This window comes from Artibeus jamaicensis, unplaced genomic scaffold (assembly GCF_021234435.1).
Source record: "Artibeus jamaicensis isolate MK-2021 breed Jamaican fruit bat unplaced genomic scaffold, CSHL_Jam_final contig_519, whole genome shotgun sequence".
Lineage (NCBI taxonomy): Eukaryota > Metazoa > Chordata > Mammalia > Chiroptera > Phyllostomidae > Artibeus > Artibeus jamaicensis.
This window is the reverse complement of record NW_026521871.1, coordinates 54,899,004-54,921,281: the sequence shown is the minus strand read 5'-3', so window position 1 is coordinate 54,921,281 and position 22,278 is coordinate 54,899,004. Positions and strand designations below refer to the sequence as shown.

At 48.4% G+C, this 22,278-nt stretch overlaps 1 protein-coding gene across 3 annotated transcripts in view; it reads left to right on the top strand.

Moving 5' to 3' along the window:
* Positions 1-22,278, top strand: part of IP6K1 (inositol hexakisphosphate kinase 1) — a 41,141-nt gene that overhangs the window by 11,542 nt on the left and 7,321 nt on the right. For 2 of the 3 annotated variants that reach the window (XM_037128552.2, XM_037128553.2), the window contains 2 exons: positions 12,540-12,887; positions 16,768-16,984. In XM_037128552.2, the coding sequence (XP_036984447.2) occupies positions 12,620-12,887; positions 16,768-16,984 (485 nt within the window). In that variant the 5' untranslated portion in view covers positions 12,540-12,619. The remainder of the gene's footprint in view (positions 1-12,539; positions 12,888-16,767; positions 16,985-22,278) is intronic. The other variant, XM_037128554.2, reaches the window with a different exon arrangement.

The window sequence follows — 22,278 nt, the reverse complement described above, 5'->3', positions numbered from 1 at the left end:
GACTGTGTTCTGACTGCCAGTTGGTACATTTTGATCCTTTTCCTTGTTTTCACCCAGCTCCCAACGGCCCCTCTCCCATCTGGCAACTGTCAGTTCTCTGTATCCATGAGTTTGTGTCTGTTGGTTGGTTCATTTTCATCTTCAGATTCCACGTGTCAGTGAAAGCATATGGTGTTTCCTTTTTCTGTCTCACTTAGCGTCATAACCTCTAGGTCCATCCGTGGTGTCACAGATGGTAAGACCTCATTCTTTTTTACAGCTGAGTCCCATTCCACGTTGTACCCGCACCACATCTTCTCGACCTGGTCGCCTGTCGGTGGACGCCTGGGTCGCTTCCGCACCGTGGTGGTTGTAAATGATGCGGCAGTGAGCGCAGAGCCGTGGCATTTGCACCGGTGTTCCGGAGTTCTCTGGATAAATATCCAGAAGTGGAATTGCTGGGTCGTGTGGTAGTTCTGTTTTTAATTTTTTAAGGAACCTCTGTGCTGTTTTCCCATAGTGGCCACAACAGTTTGCATCAAAGTCTCTTCTATAAATGGATGGGCACTAATTTTATTTTTCTTTGTATGTTTTGTGATTTTGTTTGTTAAAACTGGACGCTGGAGTGTGGTGTTCTGGTTCTGCCACTACTCAGGTGCTGCTGGGTTTTCTTTATTGATTGCTAGAGCCTTCTGTTCGTGACTTTTCCAGACTCATTTTGAAAATGTTCCTTCCTGTTGTATGAATGTGGTCATTGAAGTTTCTATTCAGTTATCTCTGCAGTTAGCCAGTGACCTGATAAAGATTTCCTTAAATGTCTGGCTCCCAAAAGGAGGAAAAATGAAAACAAGCACTATTCTCTTAAGTCCCCTGGAAACCTTTTCAGCCTGTGGGCGTTGCAGCAGCGTCACCAGCCGCAGTGGCCGAAGAGGCCGTGCATCATCGATCAGGACGTACGCCTCTGTTTCTCCCTTCTGTGGGCCTTCTCTTTGATTTCCTCTGTGTCACTGGGGACCTGTGTTTAAAACTCTGTCCTCACCGCCCCCTTTTTCATTCATTTCGGCACAGTTGAGATTTTCAAAAGCATCTTTGCTTTTACACACACACGGAAGCACAGGTTTTTAATCTTTAGAAATCCAGTAAAAACAGGAAAGGGGTTCACTGGCTTCTGACTTTTCTCTTTGTCCTAAATTAATTCTGTTCTGGCCGTTTCATGATGGGCTGGCACATCTCGGGCCTCCTGCCAAGTTTCCATTCCTCCTTGCTTCTGTTTACTCTCAGGCGGGGTGTTTTCTGGAGGAAGCCACCGCATGCCTCGATCCTGGGATAGGACCCAGGAGTTCAGACAATTGCTCATCTCTTCTCAGAGGACAAACAAAATAGATACCTTTAAGCCTTTCCCCCTCTCCTTGTTTCAGACCTCCCAGATGGCTCGAGCCCTCTGCGCACACCTGTGGTTTCCAGGTGAGGGGTGTGCCGGTCCCTGGCTCAGGTTGGCAGCCCTGCTGATGGCAGAAGCATTGCTTCTAACTCCCTCCTCAAAGGAGAGTTGTGTGAGCATCTGCTCCACACGGCCCGGTCTGCGGAGCGGGGAAGGAGGACTTTCTCTCGTACCCTCCTGAGGGCACGGAATCTGCAACAGTGCCGTGCAGCCTCGTAGGTAGAAGCCCGAATGGGCTGGACTTCAAGGAGGCGCTGGGATCCCTTGGTTATGTACTTCAGAGAACAGACAAGCATTCATGGTTTCTACTGCTTTTTTTTTGTCCCTGAATTTGAGGGTATTTCAGTGTCTTTTTCCTGTCAGAGTCTGTATCAGCTTATTATTTCTGAAATCAGCTAGAAATTAGTTTTCATAAAGCCCAGAGCTGTACAACCCAAGCTTTGTGGTTCTTTTCTGTTACAATGACTTATCAGTCCGTGGTGTTCTTTCTAGTTGAGTGAGTTTGTATTTTGACCTTGGATTGTATTAGGGAGTAAAAAACAAACTAATGGACACATTATCAGAAGTTTCCTTAGCATTCCTGAGACTGACCAAGTTTAAATATAATTTTTTAAAAACTAAATAAATTTCATATGATTTTTAAAGGGCAAGGTACTTTGTCATCTTTTAGTGCTTAAGTGACTGTGTTTAATTTTAGAAGAGGTCGTAGAAATACTAGATTTGTAAACTTGTTAATGAAAATCTGAGGAAATTTGCAAGTATACCTGTGGGATGTGAAGGCAACAAGGATGCTTCTCTTTATTTTTTAAAAGATTTTATTTTATTTTTTAGAGAGGGGAAGTGAGGGAGAAAGACGGAGAGCAACCTCTATGGGCAAGAGACACATCTATCAGTTGCCTCTTGCACGCCCCCAAGTGGGGACCTGGCCCACAACCCAGGCCCGTGTCTTGACTGGGAATCGTACTGGCGACCTTTTGGTTCGCAGGCTGACACTCAGTTCACTGAGCCACACCAGCCAGGGTGGGGATGCCTCTCTTTATAAAAAGATTGCATATCAAACTCAAGTGGTTAATCTGAGGTTGTAGAAGAATGTTGACCACAGAATCTGGAATTCCACCCAGGCTTCTCAGAGTTCTCGCCTGCTGATCTCCGTCGTGAGTGTGTGTGTGAGCCTGCCTGCCTAAGGAAGCTGGGGACCAGGTATTGTCTCGCTCTTGCTGTGGTGACAGTGGCTTCCAGCTCTTAAAATAGCCCTGACCTTGTTCACTACCATATCCCATTGCAGCTTCTCTCCCTCTGCCAGGGCTTTTAGTCACTGCCACTTCCCAGGCTTACTCTGTTGTTGAGTTGAAACAAACTGATTTGTATTGTATTTGCTGAATTTGGTTGGAGTTCTTTGATATGGCTCATCCTCTATTATGGAGATTATTTGTACGTTTGCCTCATCCCCCCTCCTGGTTTCTCTTTTGTATTATTAATAAAACCTATCTAATCCTCCTCATTTTCTCTTTCCTCCCATAGCTTGTTTAGTTTCTGTCCTTGTGCTTCTTTATGCAAGTACGTTTAAACTGTTTTTCTTTCAGATATCATCTTTTTAGAGTTGAAACACAGAATTCTGCATTTTCTTTATTTGTTGATTTGGAATTCTGTCCTGTGGCCAGTGTGCTTTGTTCTCTGTAGTGGCACCTCTTTGTTCTGGTTTTAATAGCCCTCATTAGTCTGTAAACTTTTTTGATTTAGGGCCTTAATAGTAAGGTAAAAAAAGAACTTGTCCTCCATAAACATTTTTTATGTGTTATGTACTTACCCTACTGTGTATGTCTGCCACAGACGTCACGTATGTGCCTACATGCGTTTGTTCACTCAGGTGTGTTTATTGTGTGGCTGCCCCATGCCGCACGCCGCTGCAGGCATTTAGGATAATACACAGTGAACTAAACAAAGAGCCCTTCCTTCATGGAGCTGACGTAATAAGAATTAACACCAGATATTATTGATCAGTAAAATATGTAATACAGCTCTGGCTGGTGTAGCTCAGTGGATTGAGCAGGGGCCTGTGAAGCAAAGGGTCGCCGGTTCAATTCCCAGTCAGGGCCCATGCTTGGGGTGCAGGCCAGGTCCCCAGTAGGGGACACATGAGAGGCAACCACACATTGATGTTTCTCTCCCACTCTTTGTTTTTCCCGTCCCCTCTCCCTAAAAATAAATAAATAAAATATTTAAAAAACATAAAACATGTAATGTGTCACGAGGGGGTTAAGTACCATGAAAAAGAAAAGTAGAGCAGATTAAGGAGGACGGAGAATACAGGTGGGTTTACAGTTTCAACTTAGGGAGGTTCAAGAGGTCTCGTTGAGAAGGAGACATTTGAGCTGATAGTTTGGAAGGAGGAGGAGGAGTTAGCAGTGCAGAAAAGCAGGGGAGGAAAGCAGAGGGAGTGGCTGGTGCAGAGACCACAGACTGGCACAGCGTGCCTGTGTGTCTAGCCGGTGTGACTCGATCGAGGTCATAAGCCCTGGGGAGAGGGCTGGAGAATCAGATCAGGGCGGAAGGGGCCGGAAGAGTACAGGTCTTCCGGGATCTTGCAGGCCGTGGAGGGAGTCAGACTTCTCCTCTGCCTGTGATGGGGTGAGAGCGCAGGATGTCGATCCGAAAGGTCACGTGCTCTGACCCTCGGTGCAGCAGCTCTTGTGGCTGCTGTGTGGAAACTGTCGGAAGGCCATGATGGAAGTGGGGTGCCAGTGAGGAGATCCAGGTAGGAGGCAAGGGAGGTGCGGGTGACCACACCGTGCGGCAGCACTGGTGGTGGTGAGCAGTGGTTGGATGTGGGTGTGTTCTGTGGATGGAGTCAGGAGGGTTGCGTGGCATGTGGCGTGGGGGAGAGAGACGAGTCAGAATGGCCGCCGGGGTTTTGGTGAGAACAAGCGCAAAAAATTGAGCTGGGGATGGGGAAGATGGCAAGTGGAGGGGGTTTTTTGGCGAGGAAGAGATGTGTTCTGTGTTGGTCATGTTAAACTTAAATGTCCTAGATCGGTGATTTGCAGCAGGTGTGCCACAAGAATTTTGAAAACGTGCAGTACTGACTGTTGACTCAGGGGCACCGACCTCTTTTCCTTTAGATGGTCAAACAAAAGCAGGTAACAGCCAACACTATAGCCATCTAGTGTGAATAACTAAAAATTACACTTATTTTTCTGTCAGATCAGCAAAAAATATGTTTTTGGTGCACTGCAGAGTTCTAATAATTAGTTTATGTGCCATGAGACGGAAAAGGCTGAGACTTGCTGCCCCAGGTCAGTTAGGCAGGTGACTGTATTTATGAACTTGGTGGTTGAGAGGGTTGAACTGCAGTTATAACCAGACAAGAAAGGACCAAGGATAAAGCAAAGGAGACTGAGTAACAGGAAGATGAGAATTTAGTGTTTGAAGGCCAGGTGAGGAGAGCCGGTCATTTTTCCCATTTCGGGAGACTGGTATGGTATGAATGTCAGAACAATTGGTGGTGTGTTCTTCTGACATTTACTGTGTATTGACATCAGGCTTTTAGCACTGTGGAGGCTTTATGTTTTTTAATGAAATCTAAGATCAGAGAATAGTACAATATCAATGTACTTGACACAGACTTAAAATATTAACATTTTACTGTATTTGTTTCAAACTTTTAAAAAAGAAATAAAAATTTTGCTTTGGATCAGAGCAAACATTTTGCTCTGATCATTGTAGCTCAACCATTGAGCTCCACTAGCCAGAAAAATCTTTTTCTTCTTTTAAAGATTTTATGTGCTTATTTTTAGAGGGACAGGGAAGGGGGAGAAAGAGGGAGAGAAGCATCAACACATAAAAGACACATCAACCAGTTACCTCTCCTTCTCCCCTAACCCAGGACCCAGCCCACAACCCAGGCATGTGCCCTGACCGGGAATCGAACCAGCGACCTATTTTTTCCGCAGGCCAGTGCTCGGTCCACTGGGGTTGGGGTGGGGGTAGGGGTAGGGCCGGGGGATTAGGTGGGGCTTTTCCCGTGTGTTCTGACAATATTTCTTATTGCTCAGGCCCTTAGTCTTGCACGACAGGGAGAAGGTACTTGCTGACTTACAGTTTGCATCGCACTTGGTTACTTGGTTTTTGTGTAGGAAGGCCCCTAGGATGGCTGTCATCGACCACAGAACACTAGTGCTGGTGACCATGTTGCACCATATGGTCAGAATACTGTGGAGACTGAGATCCTCTTGGTGGCACTGGCAACTGAATAGCTCAGAGGGCTGATGAGGTGGAAGATGCCAAAGGCAGTGCTGTTGTGGGAAAAGCTGCAGCAGCCTTTCCAGTGACAGCCCGGAGTTGGGGCGTCCAGGCTGCTGTTTGCCGCCGGTGCAGTCACGCCTACAGGTGGGATCTTCCCGAGGCTGCCTGAGTGCGGGGTTTGCAGTGGCGCCTTTTCCTCCGGTGTTTCCCAGGTGCCTAATAACACAGCCCTGGGGAAGAGCGGAGCAGGCCCTGTCCTGTGTGCCCAGCGGTGGCTGTTGACAGTTGGACACTGTCCAGGTTAAAGGTCGCTCGTAGGAGAAACTAATCTGCCCAGAGGGCTTGATTAGTGAAGCCCTCTTGATTAGAGGGCTTGCCTTCGTGAAGCACCCCTTGCATGGGAACTTGTGGCACTTTGAACGGCTTCGTTCAGGATTCGCCTGCCGCTGTTTATTCCTTCTTGTCCGTCCTCACAGAGGCTCCAGGAAGTGGCTCTGGCCTTTCCTTGTGCTCCCGAGTTTCCGCATGTTTTAGATGATTGGATTCTTGGCCGTGCCTGTGTCCTTACTGACATGCCCCAGAATTTCCGCTGGAAGGGGCGCCTGTCTGCTCCCGAGTGGTGCTGCGGAAGGACGCCTCGCTGCCCGGTGAGAGGGGCGCGAGCCAGACCACGCGGTGACAGGCAGGAGTTGTGCTTCAGGGACCGAGCAGCATTTCTGGGGACCAAGAGAGAATTTTTCTGAGAGGTGTGAATTACAAAACAAAGTGATTTTTTTTTACAGAAAAAAGAAGATTTTGAGTCCTAATGTATTTGAACGGGTAAGACTTGTGAGATCTTTACAATAGGCAGATTATTTAAGCTTTTTCTTCTGTACAAGCTGTTGTGATATTTGCAGGAGACAATGTCTAGTTATTGTTATTTTTTTAAATAAAAGTAGTTTTTTATTAGTCTCAACCTGAAAACAATCCTGCTATCGTCGTAGCCAAAGACTTGGTGGCACAGCATGTGCTTGAGCCCCGTGAACTTGATGGGGGGGTGGGGGGTGGGGCATGATTGCAGCCAGTAGGGAGCTTCGTGGCGGGGGTTGGGGGGTTATTTTTTGCCTCAGGGGAAAAGAGGACCACTTACAACGAAGTTTCCAGGAGGGAGACTGAGGGAAACCTCTGAAACGGTTACAAAATAAAAACACTTCTTGGTGGATTTTCTTTTTTTGGTGTTGGTTTAACCCATGACTGTGAAACCAGAGTCCCTCAGGTTTTCAGTTGTCTGACATTATTTTTTATACTTTGTAGCTTTAGAAGAATTCGCAAGTTTTTCTTTATGCTAGTAGTTCCTGGATTTAAGTCTAGAAAAAGACTGCAGGAGCTGTTGGTGCCTCAGTAGGCAAACACTGTTTGAAGTTGGGTCAGAGGGCAGTTTGCAGTCTTGTTTGGAAATTGGTTGTGCTCTGGAAAATAGGATTTATTCACACCATTGTGTTTGTTTATTTTTTAAATATATTTTATTGATTACGCTATTACAGTTGTCTCATTTTTTTCCTCCCCCTTACTCCTCTCCACCCTGCACACCCCTCCCACCAGCATTGCCCCCCCACCTTAGTTCATGTCCATGGGTCATACATATACGTTCTTCAGCTTCTCTGCTTCCTATACTGTTTTTAACTTCCCACTGTCAATTTCTTATCTACTGTTTATGCTTCTTATTCTCTGTGCCTTTTCCCCCCATTCTCCTCCCTCCCCTTCCCCCCGATAACCCTCCATGTGATCTCCATTTCTATGACTCTGTTCCTTTTCTAGTTGTTTGCTTAGTTTCTTTTTGTTTTTGTTTTTGTTTTTTTTAGGTTCAGTTGTTGATTGTTATGACTTTGTTGTCATTTTACTGTTAATAGTTTCTTTCTTCTTTTTCTTAGATAAGCCTCTTTACCATTTCATATAATAAGGGCTTGGTGATGATGAGCTCCTTTAACTTGACCTTATCTGAGAAGCACTTTATCTGCCCTTCCATCCTAAATGAAAGCTTTGCTGGGTAGAGCAATCTTGGATGTAGGTCCTTGCCTTTCATGACTTGGAATACTTCTTCCCAGCCCCTTCTTGCCTGGAAGGTCTCTTTTGAGAAATCAGCTGACAGCCTGATGGGAACTCCTTTGTAAGGTGACTGTCCCCTTATTTCTTGCTGCTTCTAGAATTCTCTCCTTCATTTTAATCTTTGGTAATATAATGATGATGTGCCTTGGTGTGTTCCTTCTTGGGTCCAACTTCTTTGGGACTCTCTGAGCTTTCTGGACTTCCTGGAAGTCTATTTCCTTTGCCAGACTGGGGAAATTCCCCTTTATTATTTGTTCAAATAATGTTTCCACTTGTTGCTCTTCCTCTTCCCCTTCTGGTACTCCTATAATTCGGATGTTGGAGCATTTAAAGATGTCCTGGAGGTTCCTAAGCCTCTCCTCATTTTTTTGAATTTTTGTTTCTTCATTCTTTTCTGTTTGGTTGTTTCTTCCTTCTGGTCCACTCCATTGATTTGAGTCCCGGTTTTCTTCCTGTCACTGCTGGTTTCCTGTGCATTTTCCTTTATTTCAATTTTCATAGCCTTCATGGTTTCTTCTATTTTGTGACTAAAATCAACCAGTTCTGTGAGTATCCTGATCATCAGTGTGTTGAACCGTGCATCTGATAGGTTGGCTATCTCTTGGTCACTTAGTTCTATTTTTGGAGTTGTGATCTGTTCTTTCCTTTTTTCTTTTTAATGAGTTTTATTTATTTATTTTTAGAGAGAAGGGAAGGGAAGGAGAAAGAGAGGGAGAGAAACATCAATGTGTGGTTGCCTCTCACATCCCCCCTACTGGGGATATGCCTGCAACCGGGCATATGTCCTGACTGGGAATCGAACTGGTAACCCTTTGGTTCCCAGCCTGCACTCAGTCCACTGGGCTACACCAGTCAGGGCTGATCAGTTCTTTCATTTGGGCCATACTTCTTTGTCTCGGTGCACCTGTTACATAAAAGGGGTGGAGCCTTAGGTATTCACCAGGGCGGGGCAACCCATGTCACTGTGTCATGGTGCTGTATGTAGGGTGGGAGTCCAAGAGGGAACCATGATACTTGCTTGGCTCTGGACTGGCTTTCAGTCAATTCCCTGCTACCCACAAGCAAATTGGGCCCTGTCGGTGCTGGTTCCCTGTGGGTGGGCTTATGTACTGCCTAGGACCCTGTGGGCCCCTCCAGTGGACTCTCCTGTGAGATTGGGAGTTTATCATTCCACTGCAATCCCCACAGATTTTCACAGGCAGAGGTTTTGTGGCTTTATTTCCTTGGGCTGGAACTCTGGGCTACATGGTCTGTCTCGATTCCTAGTTGTTCCTCCCAGTTTGTCCGCACACAGATGTGGGCGTGCCGGTCCGCCACCTCTCCCGGGCCTCCAGCCGTTGCCATGCTGCGCATCCTCTGCCCTGTCTCTGCCCCTCCTACTAGTCTGAATGTTTCTTTTTTAACTCCTTGGTTTTCAGACTCCTTTACAGTTCGGTGTCCTGGCAGTTCTGGTTCTTTTTTGTTTTTAAATTGTTGTCGTCCTTCATTTGGTTGTGTGAGGAGGCACAGTGTGTCTACTTATGCCTCCATCTTGCCGGAAGTCCCCACGCCATTGCATTTAGAAGAGTTTGTAGAAACTCTTCGAAATGATCAGTGGGGTCGCGGTGTAGTGAGAGTGTGTCTTCTATGTTCTGCCTCTTGTTGAATCACAGGAGGCTCAGTCCTGAGCTCATTATTTGGGTATGTAGACATTCATTACCTCTTATTAGAGAAGGAATTTTATGTTTGTCGGATTATTTCTTAGTATCTTGGCACCAGCCCAGAGGACCAGATATAATTCAAGTTCTCTGCCTTCAGGGGACACTTTAAAGATTAAAGAGCTACATTTTTTATTTTTGGCCTTGGGCAGAGCACGCACTTTGTTACCAGTGAAGGACTTGTTCTTCAATTGTTGCAGCTTCCTTGTCATCAGAAACACTGGGCTCTTTATGTGTAAAGTACATCAACTGGAGATCTGGGAATTTGGGGGGTTTTGGGGTTTTGTTTTTAAAAGATTTTATTTATTTTAGACAGAGGGGAAGGGAGGGAGAAAGAGAGAGCAAGAAACATCAGTGTGTGGTTGCTTTCGCACGCCCCGCTGGGGACCTGGCCCACAACCCAGGCACGTGCCCTGAGTGGGAATCAAACTGGTGACCCCATGGTTAACAGGACAGCACTCAGTCCTCTAAGCCTCACCAGCCAGGGCGAGATACAGGGATTTTGATGCGACTATTTCTGTCCTTTCGTTTAGGACGACTTTTACTAAAAGTGACAAAACCCTAATGCAACTGGCTTAAATCTAAAGGGAAATTTATCTTTGTTACATAACAAGATATCTAGTACTTTTGTGACAGTGTAAGGGACCCTGGTTTATTCTGTCTCTCTGTTCTGTGTGCTCATCATGTTGGCCTTTAAGGTCCCACGGTGGCTGCAGTATAGTCTCAGGTACCACACCCGGATGGAGTCATGTCCCGAGAAATAGGAGGGATGCCTCTCTCGTGTTCTTGAAGAGCAAGGCAACTTTCCCCAGAGGACCCCTGGCCAACTTCCCTCGCTGATGCCCTGTCCTCAGGCGGCCACTCAGAAGCACTGGGCCTGTTCCTGATCCTCCCTGGGTGGGAGTGGCGCGTTCCATTCCCTTGAGGTCTGGCCACCTGAACAGGATCGTGACTCTGTTAGCAAGGAAGTACATGGAGGGCAGAGGCACCCTCAGGGTGTTTATAAAAGTGAGTCAGACTGCTGCTGTTTCCAGAACTTCCAAGGCCGGGCCGTATTTGAGACAAGCCCAAGCCCTTCGCTTGCGTGGGCACGTCCTTCGGGGTTAGCGGTGGGCGAGTCTTCCTTTTACCGGTGCGCGCATGGGAAGTTGAGTGACTTGCCCAAGATCCACAGTTGGTAAGCCGGGGCTTCAGAGAGAGAGGTGGGGAGAGTTCTGGCACTTCCACTTTTTTCAGATTCCTGGTTTATTTAAAAGGAAATGCCAAAACAAGATTACAAAAATGTGGAGTGTTTTGTGTGGATACTTCTAAGAAAATGTGTCAGACACAAAGAGCACCATGACTTTCCGTAGACGTCCTGTGGAAACACCGTTGCGGAGTCTAGATCCGACCGGGGGTTGGACTGGCCTTCCGCCCTGGGAAGGCTGCGGGGTCCTCCAGAGTCGGGCCGGCCAGTTCCCGGCCCCGCCGCCTGCTCAGCTCCCCCGGGCACTCTCTCTGTCAGCCCCCTCCTTCCTCAGACACCCGCTGACCAGGCTACGGAGTGTCATACCTTCTGCTTTGCCCTGCGTGGGCCGCGGCCACCCCGGGTGCAGCGGAGCCAGGGTGGGAGCCGACCGGCGGTGCCACTTAGAGCCGCTGCCAGGAGGGCCTCCCTGAGCGCCGGCCTGTCTCCTGCCGTGAGTGCTGCCCCGTGAGCTGCGCTTTACTTCCACATCGTTGTGCCTTTGCTCTTTACTCACTGTGGTCTTCACGAATCATTTAATTTATTCCAACAAACTTTATTTATTTACTTACTTACTTTTTAGAGCACTTACTGTGTGCCAGGGCCTGTCTCAGACCCTGGGAGGAGGTGAGAGTGCTTCAGTGGCGGCGGTGGTCTGCAGTGCTGGAGTCAGCACGGGCTGCCTTAGGGACCCTGGGGGCCAACTTGGGGCAGGAGACAGTGGAGGTCTGGGGAACTGCCCTGGGGCAGGAGCCTCATCCCGAAGGAGGACTGGAAAGTAGATGGAGAAGCACAAACACATGTGCCGGAAAGCAGCGCCGATCTGCAGGGCGTGGGAGTGGAGGCCGGTCTATTCTTGTTGACAGCGGTCGGAGCAGAACACAGTTTCTGGGCAGTTTTGGATTAGGACGCTGTTGCAGTTCTGCGACAGTGTTTTTGGATAGCCCCGCTCTCCCATAATTATGAGGTTCAGAAAAAAGTAACGGTTTGTCTCTTGCAGGTAAAACCATATATATATATATATATATATATATATATATATATTCATTCTCTAATTTATGACTTTTCAGATGTAGTCTTGCCAATGCATTTCCAGTTTTAAAAAATATTCAGTACTAAGAAAGGTGCCACTACTTTTAACTTTCTTGAGAGAAAATGAACATTACAAGCAGGGTATTTGCAGACAAAGAGCTTTTTCTTGTCCTCCTGGTTGGCGTGGATTCAGACAGAAAGGGAGGCCCTGGTGCTAGCAGTGGTCGGAACTTGGTGGCCAGAGACTTAGCACAAAAGAAATCTGAAGCCTGAACTCTGGGAAAAGCAAGACATTTTTCTGTTCTACAACTTGACAAGGGATGGCTTTCCCCACCTGCTCCTTGGCACCTTCTGCAGAAAAGTTGGGACCCCAGTGTGACCTGACTTTTCAGGTGGAAGCACTTCCCGTGAGTCAGGGAGAGACCCTTCCCACTACTGACACCTGAGACGCCTGAGCAGAATGGGTTTGTGTCGCTTTCTCTTTTCTTCCTGGACTCCTAAACTTTGGATGTGAAGTGAACCGGGATTGCAGGTTGCCTTCCTGTTGGCTGTAATGTGCTGTAACTTTAAAATCAAATGGTTCAGAGAACTTCAAAGGGGTCTGAGAACTGGGAAGGGAAGAGAATATGGGCTTTCGTGCATAAAAAGATAGGTGGAGGAGGCCAAAATGGCATCAGAGTAAAAATTCACCAGCTGCCTTTTGCGCACCGTGCTGGGGGACCACAGCACAGCTGGGACCGAGCAGAACCCCCGTTCTTGCTCCTGGAGCAGATGTGCTGTGAACACTGGGGAGTTGCAGCTTCCGGGCGTGTTGACTCCCTCTCTTCCTTTCTGTTAGGGAAGGAGAGTGAGCCGAACGGACTCTGACCAGCGGCTTCCCGCTCGCCGGACCTCCTGCCTTGCTCCCTCCCGTGGCCCATGTGCTGCATCCTTTGCCCGCAGTGTGCAGCCGGCCCCAACGCGATGTGTGTTTGTCAAACCATGGAAGTGGGGCAGTACGGCAAGAACGCCAGTCGGGCCGGAGACCGGGGCGTCCTCCTGGAACCCTTCATCCACCAGGTGGGCGGGCACAGCAGCATGATGCGCTACGACGACCACACTGTGTGCAAGCCCCTCATCCCGCGGGAGCAGCGCTTCTACGAGTCCCTCCCTCCGGAGATGAAGGAGTTCACCCCTGAGTACAAAGGTTAGTCCCTGGCCTAGAGCCTGCGCGCCCTCAGCTAGGTTCCCACGGCCCTGTGGTGTGGTGGGAGTGTAGGTCTCTGTTGTCTCAGAGCCGCTCAGTCCCTTGTTAGCAAAATGGGGTCAGAAAGCATTGTGTGAGATCTTCAGGTCTTGAAAAGTGAATTTATTGGTAGGTAGAACCTGGAAGAATTCACAGCATCAGGTCCCCCTGGTAAAGACCATGCTGGTGTCAAGGTTTCCGGTTTGCTGGGATTGTGTGGGAGAGAAGGGGCAGCCCCTCCCTCCCGGGTCCCAGAAATGTCTGATTTTTGTCACTATATTTATACAATTTTATGATTGCTCATCATGTGTAAGTTATCTGCTTTTTGTGTTCTGATTTGTAACATTTCTAAAGCTGTACGAATTCAGTCATGTTCACACCATCCTTTACTTAGGGAATCCTTAATTTAGAAAAACTAATTCACATCAGTATTAACTTTTTGCTTCCTTACTTTTTTTTTAAGACTTTATTTACTTTAGAGGGGAAGGGAAGGAGAGAGGGAGAGAAACATCAATGTGTGGTTGCCTCTTGTGCTTCCCCTGCTGGGAACTGGCCTGAAACCCAGGCATGTGCCCTGACTGGGAATCGAACCAGCGACACTTTGGTTCGCAGGCCCACACTCCTGCGAGTTACAGCCAGAGACCATTCTAAGAAGTTACTAAAACCATCCTAGTAGGAATCTCATTGTGGTTTTGATTTGCATTTTGTTAATGACTAATGATGTTGATATGCTTATTGGCCATTCGTACATATTCTCTGGAGAGATATCTATTCAACTCCTTTGTGCAGTTTTGAATTGGATGGTTTGTTTGCTGTTGTCTTCTAAACAGAACCAGAAGAATATTGAGTTGGGAGGAATAAATATTCTAAGGCTGCACAATGAGAGGGAAGTCAGAATCAAATGGCACTGCTGTCTCCAAGTGGCTAAGAAACAACAGTTTAAGTGCTTGATAAATGCGACCTCAGCCATTTACGTGTCCACATTCAGCGTGTGTGGCCTGACCTTCTGCTGTGAATATGCTAAAACCAGAGCGAGGACTCTAGGCCCCATTGGCACATTGGGTCCTTTTGTGGTGAAAGCCCCTGAAAGGGGAGTTGAGAGTTGAGCTCCAGGCGAATGTTCTCGAAGTCACACCCCCAGAACCGGGGCGCGGTGGGGTCTCCAGGTGCCCGGTCAGAACGCAGGCTTGGTCCCTGCCAACCTTCGTGCATTTGGGGACAGAAGTCTTTAAAGGCCACAGCAAACCTTTGGTGTCTACCTGACTTTCTTTCCTCCAGCTACATTTTCACTAGAAGAGAATCCACTTTCTCAGAAATATAATTCAATTAGATGAAAATTGATCCCTTTTTTTTTTTTTTAAAGATTTTATTTATTTATCTTTAGAGGGGAAGGGAAGGAGAGAGGGAGAGAAACATCAATGTATGGTTGCCTTTCGTGCATCCCCTGCTGGGAATTGGCCTGCAGGGAACCTGCCTGCAACCCTGGCATGTGCCCTGACTGGGAATCGAACCGTGATTGTCTGGTTCGCAGGCCCGCGCTCAATCCACTGAGCTACGCCAGCCAGGCTGATCCCTTTTTTAAAAATCAAATTAAGCCCAATTTCTTCAAAGAAAATGCAAGATATTATTGATTCAGTTTACCTATTTCAAAGGCCATAGCATAGGGATTTTACGTTTTATTTTGAAATGAATTTTAAATTACAGAAAAGTGTGCAAAAATAATAGAGTTCCCATATACCCAGCTTTCTCTGAAGCTCCCACGATGCCAGTGGGCCGGTGCAGCCCTGTTACTGGGCAGCACATCCGTCCGTGAAGGGCGCCCACCCCGTGCGTGCTGGCTCCCTTGTGTGCCAGCAGGACCCGCAGCCCCTGTGGGAAGAGGCTGGGCCATTACTTCATACTCTTGAGTTCTGCTGAGATGGTATTTTAAAACGTGTGTCTAAATTGAAAGCTCCGTGGACGGTCTTTCCAAGATGATTCAGATGCCAGGTGCAGACCTGCACGTCACCGAGTGGTCCAGGCTGACGAGCTGCTCCTGTGTCTCCCGGCGCGTTTGGACTTAAGATCAGTGCTTGGCACCCTGGCTGGCGTGGCTCAGCTGTGGGGGTGTTGTCCTGTGTTCGACATCCAGTCAGGGCGCAGGCCTGGGTTGCAGGTTTGGTCCCCGGTTGGGACACGTGTGAGAGGCGACTGATCCGTGTTTTTCTCTCACTCCAGTGTTTCTCTTTCTCCCTGCCCCGCTCGTTCTCAGGTGAGGACAAACAGGTAGTCAATGCTTGGACAGGATTGCCAAGCACTGGTTTCTTGTCCACCGTAAACACGCATTCAGCCATCGAGCGCGTGCCGGAAATCCTTCTCAAGTTCTCAGGCGCGCAGACTGAAAAAAGTCCCTTTGTGAATATCAGCTGGGCTTTACCTTAATTTGGAAAATGTGCCAGACTCTCGTGAAGTTCAGTGTCCACACAGTGTGTCTCATCAAAAGAGAAGGAAACGTCGCGTGTTTTTTGTTCTCCCTGTTTGACCAGATGCATGATGCTGTAAATTGAAACCTCACAGATGGGTAGCTGGGTGGCAGACACAGCTGTTTTTCAGCTGAAGGAGTGCAGGGAAGAGGGGGCCGCTGAGCTCCGTGAACTCTGCCGCTGGCTCGTGGTGCCTGAACTCGCCGCGGCAGGGCGGCTGTGCATGCGGGTGCCGGTGCGGGCCTGCGGGCCCTCCACTGCCTCCCAGCTCCTGACGTGGGTTTCGCAGCTTTAAAGGCTGTAGATTCCAAGAATGGTGCTGTTTCATGCCTGTTGTGGTAAAGAGGCTTGCACTGAAGTCACGGTCTTTGTTCAGGCCACTTGTCGAGTACCTGTGAGAGTGTCATATTAAAAAAATGAGTATAGTGCAGTTTGTAATGACTGAAACCAGGAAACGAACATTGATACAGCACTAGTAATTAACCTGTAGACTGCATTCTGGCCTTGGTAGTTTTCCCACTGTGTCTGTTGGCCCAGGATTTCACATTATATTCAGTCCTCCCGAGTTGCCCCCAGCCCAGTTTCTCGGTTTCTCCTGGCCTCCACACTTCTGAAGTCCCAGCGATCATTTCACTGGGAAGGTCCCTCCGTTTGGGCTTGTCCTGTCTTTCCTTGTGATTATGTTGAGGCCGTGTGTTCTGGGCAACAGAAGTAATCCTGTGTCCTCAGTCCCTCGTGTCGGGAGGTGCATGTCATGTTACTGGGTACTCAACTTGGACCGCTCGGTAAAGCTATCTTTTTTTCCCGTTGTAATTAAACACGTGGAGGCTCTGAGTATCCTGTTTCTTGTCACACTTGAGCCCTCCGATCTTTGAGTCTGTCAGTCGTTCTGCCTGGGACAGCTGCCACCGTGCTGCGTGCCTAATGGTGGCTTACGTTTCCATCATTTTTAGTGTATTTATTAATTAAAAGGAATTACAGTTCTGTAAGGAAGAATGATCTCTTCTCACCCATTTATTTTTATTATGGACTCAGGGAAACTTTATCCCTCAGATCAGTCTGGGTTTGGCCGCTCGGGCCCCCGTACACTTGTAAGTGTACACCCCGCCCTCACTTCTTGTTCCCGGGTGTGCAGGGTGCCTGTGAGTGGTGCAGACGTCACTGGTTGCCACCGAGAGCTCTAGCTAAGAGCCTGGGAAGTAAATGCAGCTTCACGGGAGATTAGGGAAGCAGCAAAGGTGAGGGGTGCGGGTGGTCCGTCGCCATCGGGAAAGACGTCTGCTGGCCGTGGTTCGGCCGAGCGTTTGGGTGGGCGACATCTGTGCTCGAGGGCCCAGCCTTTGGGGCTGTGCGTTGACCGGCTGCCTTTTTTCCAACAGGCGTGGTGTCTGTCTGCTTTGAGGGGGACAGTGATGGTTACATCAACTTGGTGGCCTACCCCTACGTGGAAAGTGAGATGGTGGAGCCGGACGACACACCAGAGCGGGAGCAGCCTCGGCGCAAACACTCCCGCCGGAGCCTGCATCGGTCAGGCAGTGGCAGCGACCGTGACCACAAGGAGGAGAGGGCCAGCCTGTCCCTGGAGGCCTCTGAGAGGTAAGGGAGTGCTGACTGGGCCTCAGGCGCAGGTCTGGTCCTGTCGGCACCAGGGCTCACGACCTTGTCAGAGTCCTGACGTGGTGTGTCCAGGAAGCAGGGCCCACGGTGGGGAAAGGTGGCCCGTGCTCGCAGGCCGCCCACTGAGGTACAGCCCAGGCCCTGTGTGTCACGTCACCCAGTGACGGCTTCTGAGTGGCTGTAGCTGTTCGAGAGAGAATGAGGCTCTGGCAGCCCCTGGGAAGGAAGGATGCCCTTCAGCCTGCGCCTTCCAGCTTTGTCATTTCTCTCACCCCCAAGACAGGAGGTCAGAGTGCATCGGTCCCTGCATCGGTCCCGGTGAGGCCGCAGCTCCTCGCTGCTCTGCAGGCTGTCGGAGTCAGCGGGCAGCGAGGCGCGTGGTTCTTTAGGCTTCGGGTGCCGGAGCTCTCTGCAGCTGTGACGTCAGCGCTGAGCCCATCCCCTGCACCTGAACTTCTGTTCGTTGCAGTGGGAATTGATTTTTTTTGAGATTAGGAAAGTAGTCTACAAAGAAGTGTTTCTTGCTATTTCACACAAAACATGTGAACGCCCACTAGGGGGGCAATAATCAGAAGGATTATTGTGTCCGTAAGACTGAAAGTGTCTGTGAGAACTTGGAAGCTTCCTACATCAGTGAAGGGAATGTAACGTAGTGCGGCTTCCCCGGCAAACAGCTCTTCCGAAAGTTAAATTCACCAATTCCGTTCCCAGGTATACACCCAAGAGAAGTGAACAAATGTAACATACACAAAGCTCGGACGCAGATGTTCACAGCAGCATTATTTCTAATAGTCAAAAAGTGGAAACAGCTGCAGCAGCGTCCATTAACTGATGGGCGGATAAATAAAACGGGATGCACTTGCACACAGCACATCACTCGGTGAAGAGGAGGGACACCTGCCGTGACAAAGATGAACCTTGGAAACACAGTTCTCAGGGAAAGAAGCCAGTTACCAAAAAGCCATGTTTTATGATTCTGTTTACGTAAAATGTTCAGAATAAGCGAATTCATAGGGACAGAGAAAGCACGTTAGTAGAAGCCAGAGACTTGGGGGAGGGGAAGATGAGACGTGACAGCTGGTTTGATTTTGCGGTGATGAAAGTGTCCTAGCAGTTGGATGGTGATCATTCACAACCTTATGAATATTCTGAAGTGACCACTGAATTGTAGGAAAAAACAAAAACCAAACCCAAATAATAAAACTCATGTAAACTAAAAGTAATGTGAGCTTCCTGAAACAAAGTGAAATCAAAATTGTACGATTAAATGACTTTACATTTCATTTCACTCAGAGCTGAGTTTCGGGGAGCAGTGTGCCCTGTCACCTGACTCGGTGGGCGTGGATTTGGATGCGGCGGCGGCGGGTTCTCTCTGCCGTCAGCTCAGCGGCACGTGCTGCACGCCTGGCCCCCAGAGTCCGAGGCCCCGGGCGCGTCCCCGTCTCCTCACGCCCTGTGGTGGAAGGCGACACACTTGCACCAGGGAGCCAGAAACCCATGGGACTCGGGCTGGTGTGTGATGTGTCGGTTCCCGTGTCCTCAGGCGGGGTCCCCTGTGGCCAAGGCTGCATCTCTGATGCCAGGAGAGGGCTTCCTTTGCCTCTGCCTCGTAGGAAGCAGGGTCCCCCGGTGTTGAGTCTTGTGAAACATGGGCTGCAGAACTGCAGCTTGGCAAAGGCTTCTCTTTCATGCCCCAGGGGGCTTTCTTGTGACTGATGATTGTGGGACCTAAGCTTGGTCATTCAGGTGACAGGGACTCCTCCCTAAGTCCACAGCAGCCCTTAGGAGCGGGCTTTTTTTTCACCTCACAGGCACAGAATTAATTTCATGCATCATCTGGTGAAGAGCCAGTGAACATAGAGTCACATCAAGACCCTGTCCTGAAGGTGACAGCTGTATCCGCAGTGACCAGGCTTCTGTGTGGCTTGTTAGCACAGTCTCTAAGTCAATCCCAGGAGTGGGGCCTGTTTCGTCCCCAGAGGTGGGAGCGCCTGTGAGTGAGTATAATGCCAGGCGCCACAGGGGCCTCATCTAGTCACAGAGCTGATTTGGATGCACTTGGCAAACAACTCCCCCTTGCAGCGTCTCAGCGGGAATCACAAAAAGGCACCTGGGGGTGGCCTCAGCAGTGCCCTCGCCAGAGGAAAATGGGACTTTTGTTATGCTCGGAGGCCCTGGCGGGCTCTTCTACTTCCAGTTACAGGGACACGGAATCTCTGCCAGTGCCACCCTGTCGGGGAGCACCCTGTTCTGGAGAGGACAGTGACATTCACGGCGCTGCAGCGGCTGTCCCTGCTCCGAGCCAGGGCCTCGCACTGCCGTTTTCGGGGCCCAGGGCTTCATCTGCACTCTGCCGTGCCCGGCAGTGTGACGGGCAGCCACACACACTACTTCAAGCAGAGACCTTAATGTTGGGGAAAAATGAGGTTCTGGTAAAGTTCTGATTTTTTTTTTGAAAGAGAAAAACATTGATTTGTTGTTTTACTTATTTGTGCATTCATTGTTTGATCCTTATGTGTGCCCTGACCAAGGCTTGAATCTGTAACTTTGGCACATTGCGACAACGCTCTAACCAATTGAGCTACCCGGCCGGGGCACTTTTTTAAAAAAAAAGAATTGACTTCCGGCCAAGATGGAGGCATAGGTGGAAACACTGTACCTCCTCACACAACCAAGTTTAAAGACAACAAAGTTTTAGTAACAAAAACGCAACCAAAACACAGAAAATTGAACTATACGGAAGTCTGACAACAACAATTTGTCGTTGTGGTTTGCTATTTCAGCCAGGCCAGTAAGAGGGGCGCAGACAGCAGCGGAGCAGGGTTGTGCAGGAAAACTCGGCCGGACTGACCCAGGTGCGGGCGGCGGTTGGCGGATCCTAGGAGTGGAGTTGCGATAGGTGGACCCAGTGAGGGTGGAAGGCAGCAGGCTGACCGTCATACATTTGTGCACAGATAAACCAGGTGAAGGAGTGAGCAGTGAGATGGACCACGCAGGCCCCAGCAGCAGGAAGCAGCAGAGGGGACTGCTATTACCCCTCTTAGACCCCTCCCCCACATACAGCGCCACAACCCAGTGACTGAGTTGCCCCACCCTGGTGAACACCTAGGGCTCCGCTCCTCATATGTAACAGGCATGAACAGACCAAATCATTATGACTCAAGAAGAACTCAAAGCCCCAGAGCCAATAACTCTAAGCAACCAAGAAATAGCCAACCTATCAGATGAGCACAGTTCAAAACACTGGGGATCAGGATGCTCACAGAACTGGTTGATTTTAGGCACAAATTAGAGGAACAAATGAAGGCTAAACTAATTGAAATGAAGGGAACTGCACAGGAAACCAATAGTGATGGAAAGGAAACTGGGACTGAAATCAATGGAGTTGACCAGAAGGAAGAAAAAAATTATCAAATAGAAAAGAATGAAGAAACAAGAATTCAAAAAAATGAGGAGAGGCTTAGGAACCTTCAGGACATCTTTAAACATTCCAACATCTGAATTATAAGGGTACCAGAAGGGGAAGAGGAACAGCCACGAATGGAAAACTTATTTGAACAAATAATAAAGGGGAACTTCCCCAATCTGGCAAAGACAATAGACTTCCAGGAAATCCAGGAAGCTCAGAGAATCCCAAAGAAGTTGGACCCAAGAAGGAACACACCAAGGCACATCATAATTACATTAGCCAAGATTAAAATGAAGGAGAGAATCCTAGAAGCAGCAATAGATAAGGGGACAGTCACCTATAAAGGAGTCCCCATCAGACTGTCAGCTGATTTCTCAAAAGAGACCTTACAGGCAAGAAGGGGCTGGGAAGAAGTATTTCAAGTCATGAAATCCAAAGACCTACATCCAAGATTGCTCTGTCCAGCAAAACTTTCATTTAGAATGGAAGGACAAAGTGCTTCTCAGATAAGATCAAATTCAAGGAGTTCATCATCACCAAGCCCTTATTATATGAAATATCTAAGAAAAAAGATAAAAAATATGAACAGTGTGAAAGGACAGCAAACTCACAGTTATCAACAGCCACACCTAAAACAAAAGCAAACTAAGAGGACAGCTAAATCAGGAATGAACAAATGAAGATCACGTGGAGGGTTAGCAACAGGGGAGTGGGAGGAGGAGAAGGTACAGAGAATAAGTAGCATAAATGGTGGGGGGCGGAATAGACGGGGAGGGCAAGAATAGTATGGGAAATGTAGAAGCTAAAGAACTTGTGACACACGGACATGAACTAAAGGGGGGAATGTGGGGAGGGGTGTGCAAGGTGGAGGGGAATGAGGGGGGAAATAGGACAACTGTAATGACATAATCAATAAAATATATTTTTAAAAATAAAATTGCAATAAAAAAAGAAGAATTGAGTTTGGAGATGGGGAGAGAGACGGAGCCCCACTGATATCAATGCTCCACTTGTCTGTGCACTCATTGGTTGTCTCTTATGTGCCCGATCGGGGATTGAACCTACAACCTTGGCCTATTGGGACGACACTGAAGGCCAGAGTTCTGATATTTCCAATTGGAGTCATTTCCTCACCAAAATCCCTTTGTGGTTTAAGTTTTTTTAATCCCTTATTTAAAAAAAATTTTTAAAGAAATTCTACAGCATTTTTAAAGATTTTATTTATTTAGAGAGAGGAGAAGGGAGGGAGAAAAAGAGAGAAACATTGATGTATAAGAGGCATCCATTGGTTGCCTCTTGCACACCCCGACCTGGGGACCTGGCCTGCAACCCAGGCATATGCCCTGACCAGGAATCGAACCAGCAACCTGTCAGTTCCCAGGCTGGTGCTCAATCCACTGAGCCACACCAGCCAGGGCAGGTTTGCCTTATTTTAGAAATAGCATTTCCTTTCTTCAATGGCTTCCTCCTTTTCACAGGTGCAGCCTTGCCCACTGAGAAACACAGGGTCCTTGGGGCCTGCTTGTCATGTCTTTGTTTTCCACTTTCTTCCAGGCCTGATACAGAGGCGTGCAGACATTCATAAGCATAGTGCCAGGGTCTGCCTCGTTTCAGGCTCGTTAAAGAAAGATTCCGTGTCAGGTATCGTGCACACTGCACCGTCTGAAAGGACGTTACTCATGCCCTTGATAGTGGCATCTTGTGCACCACTCTGTCTGTCAAGTGTGAAACTTTATGCTCATTAACTTTTGTATTTTTAAAAACTGTGGTGAAATACACGTAGCAGAGTTTTCCATTTTCGCCTTTTCCCAGGACACAGCTCAGGGCCAGTAAGTGCATTCACAGTGTGGCACAGCCACCAGCC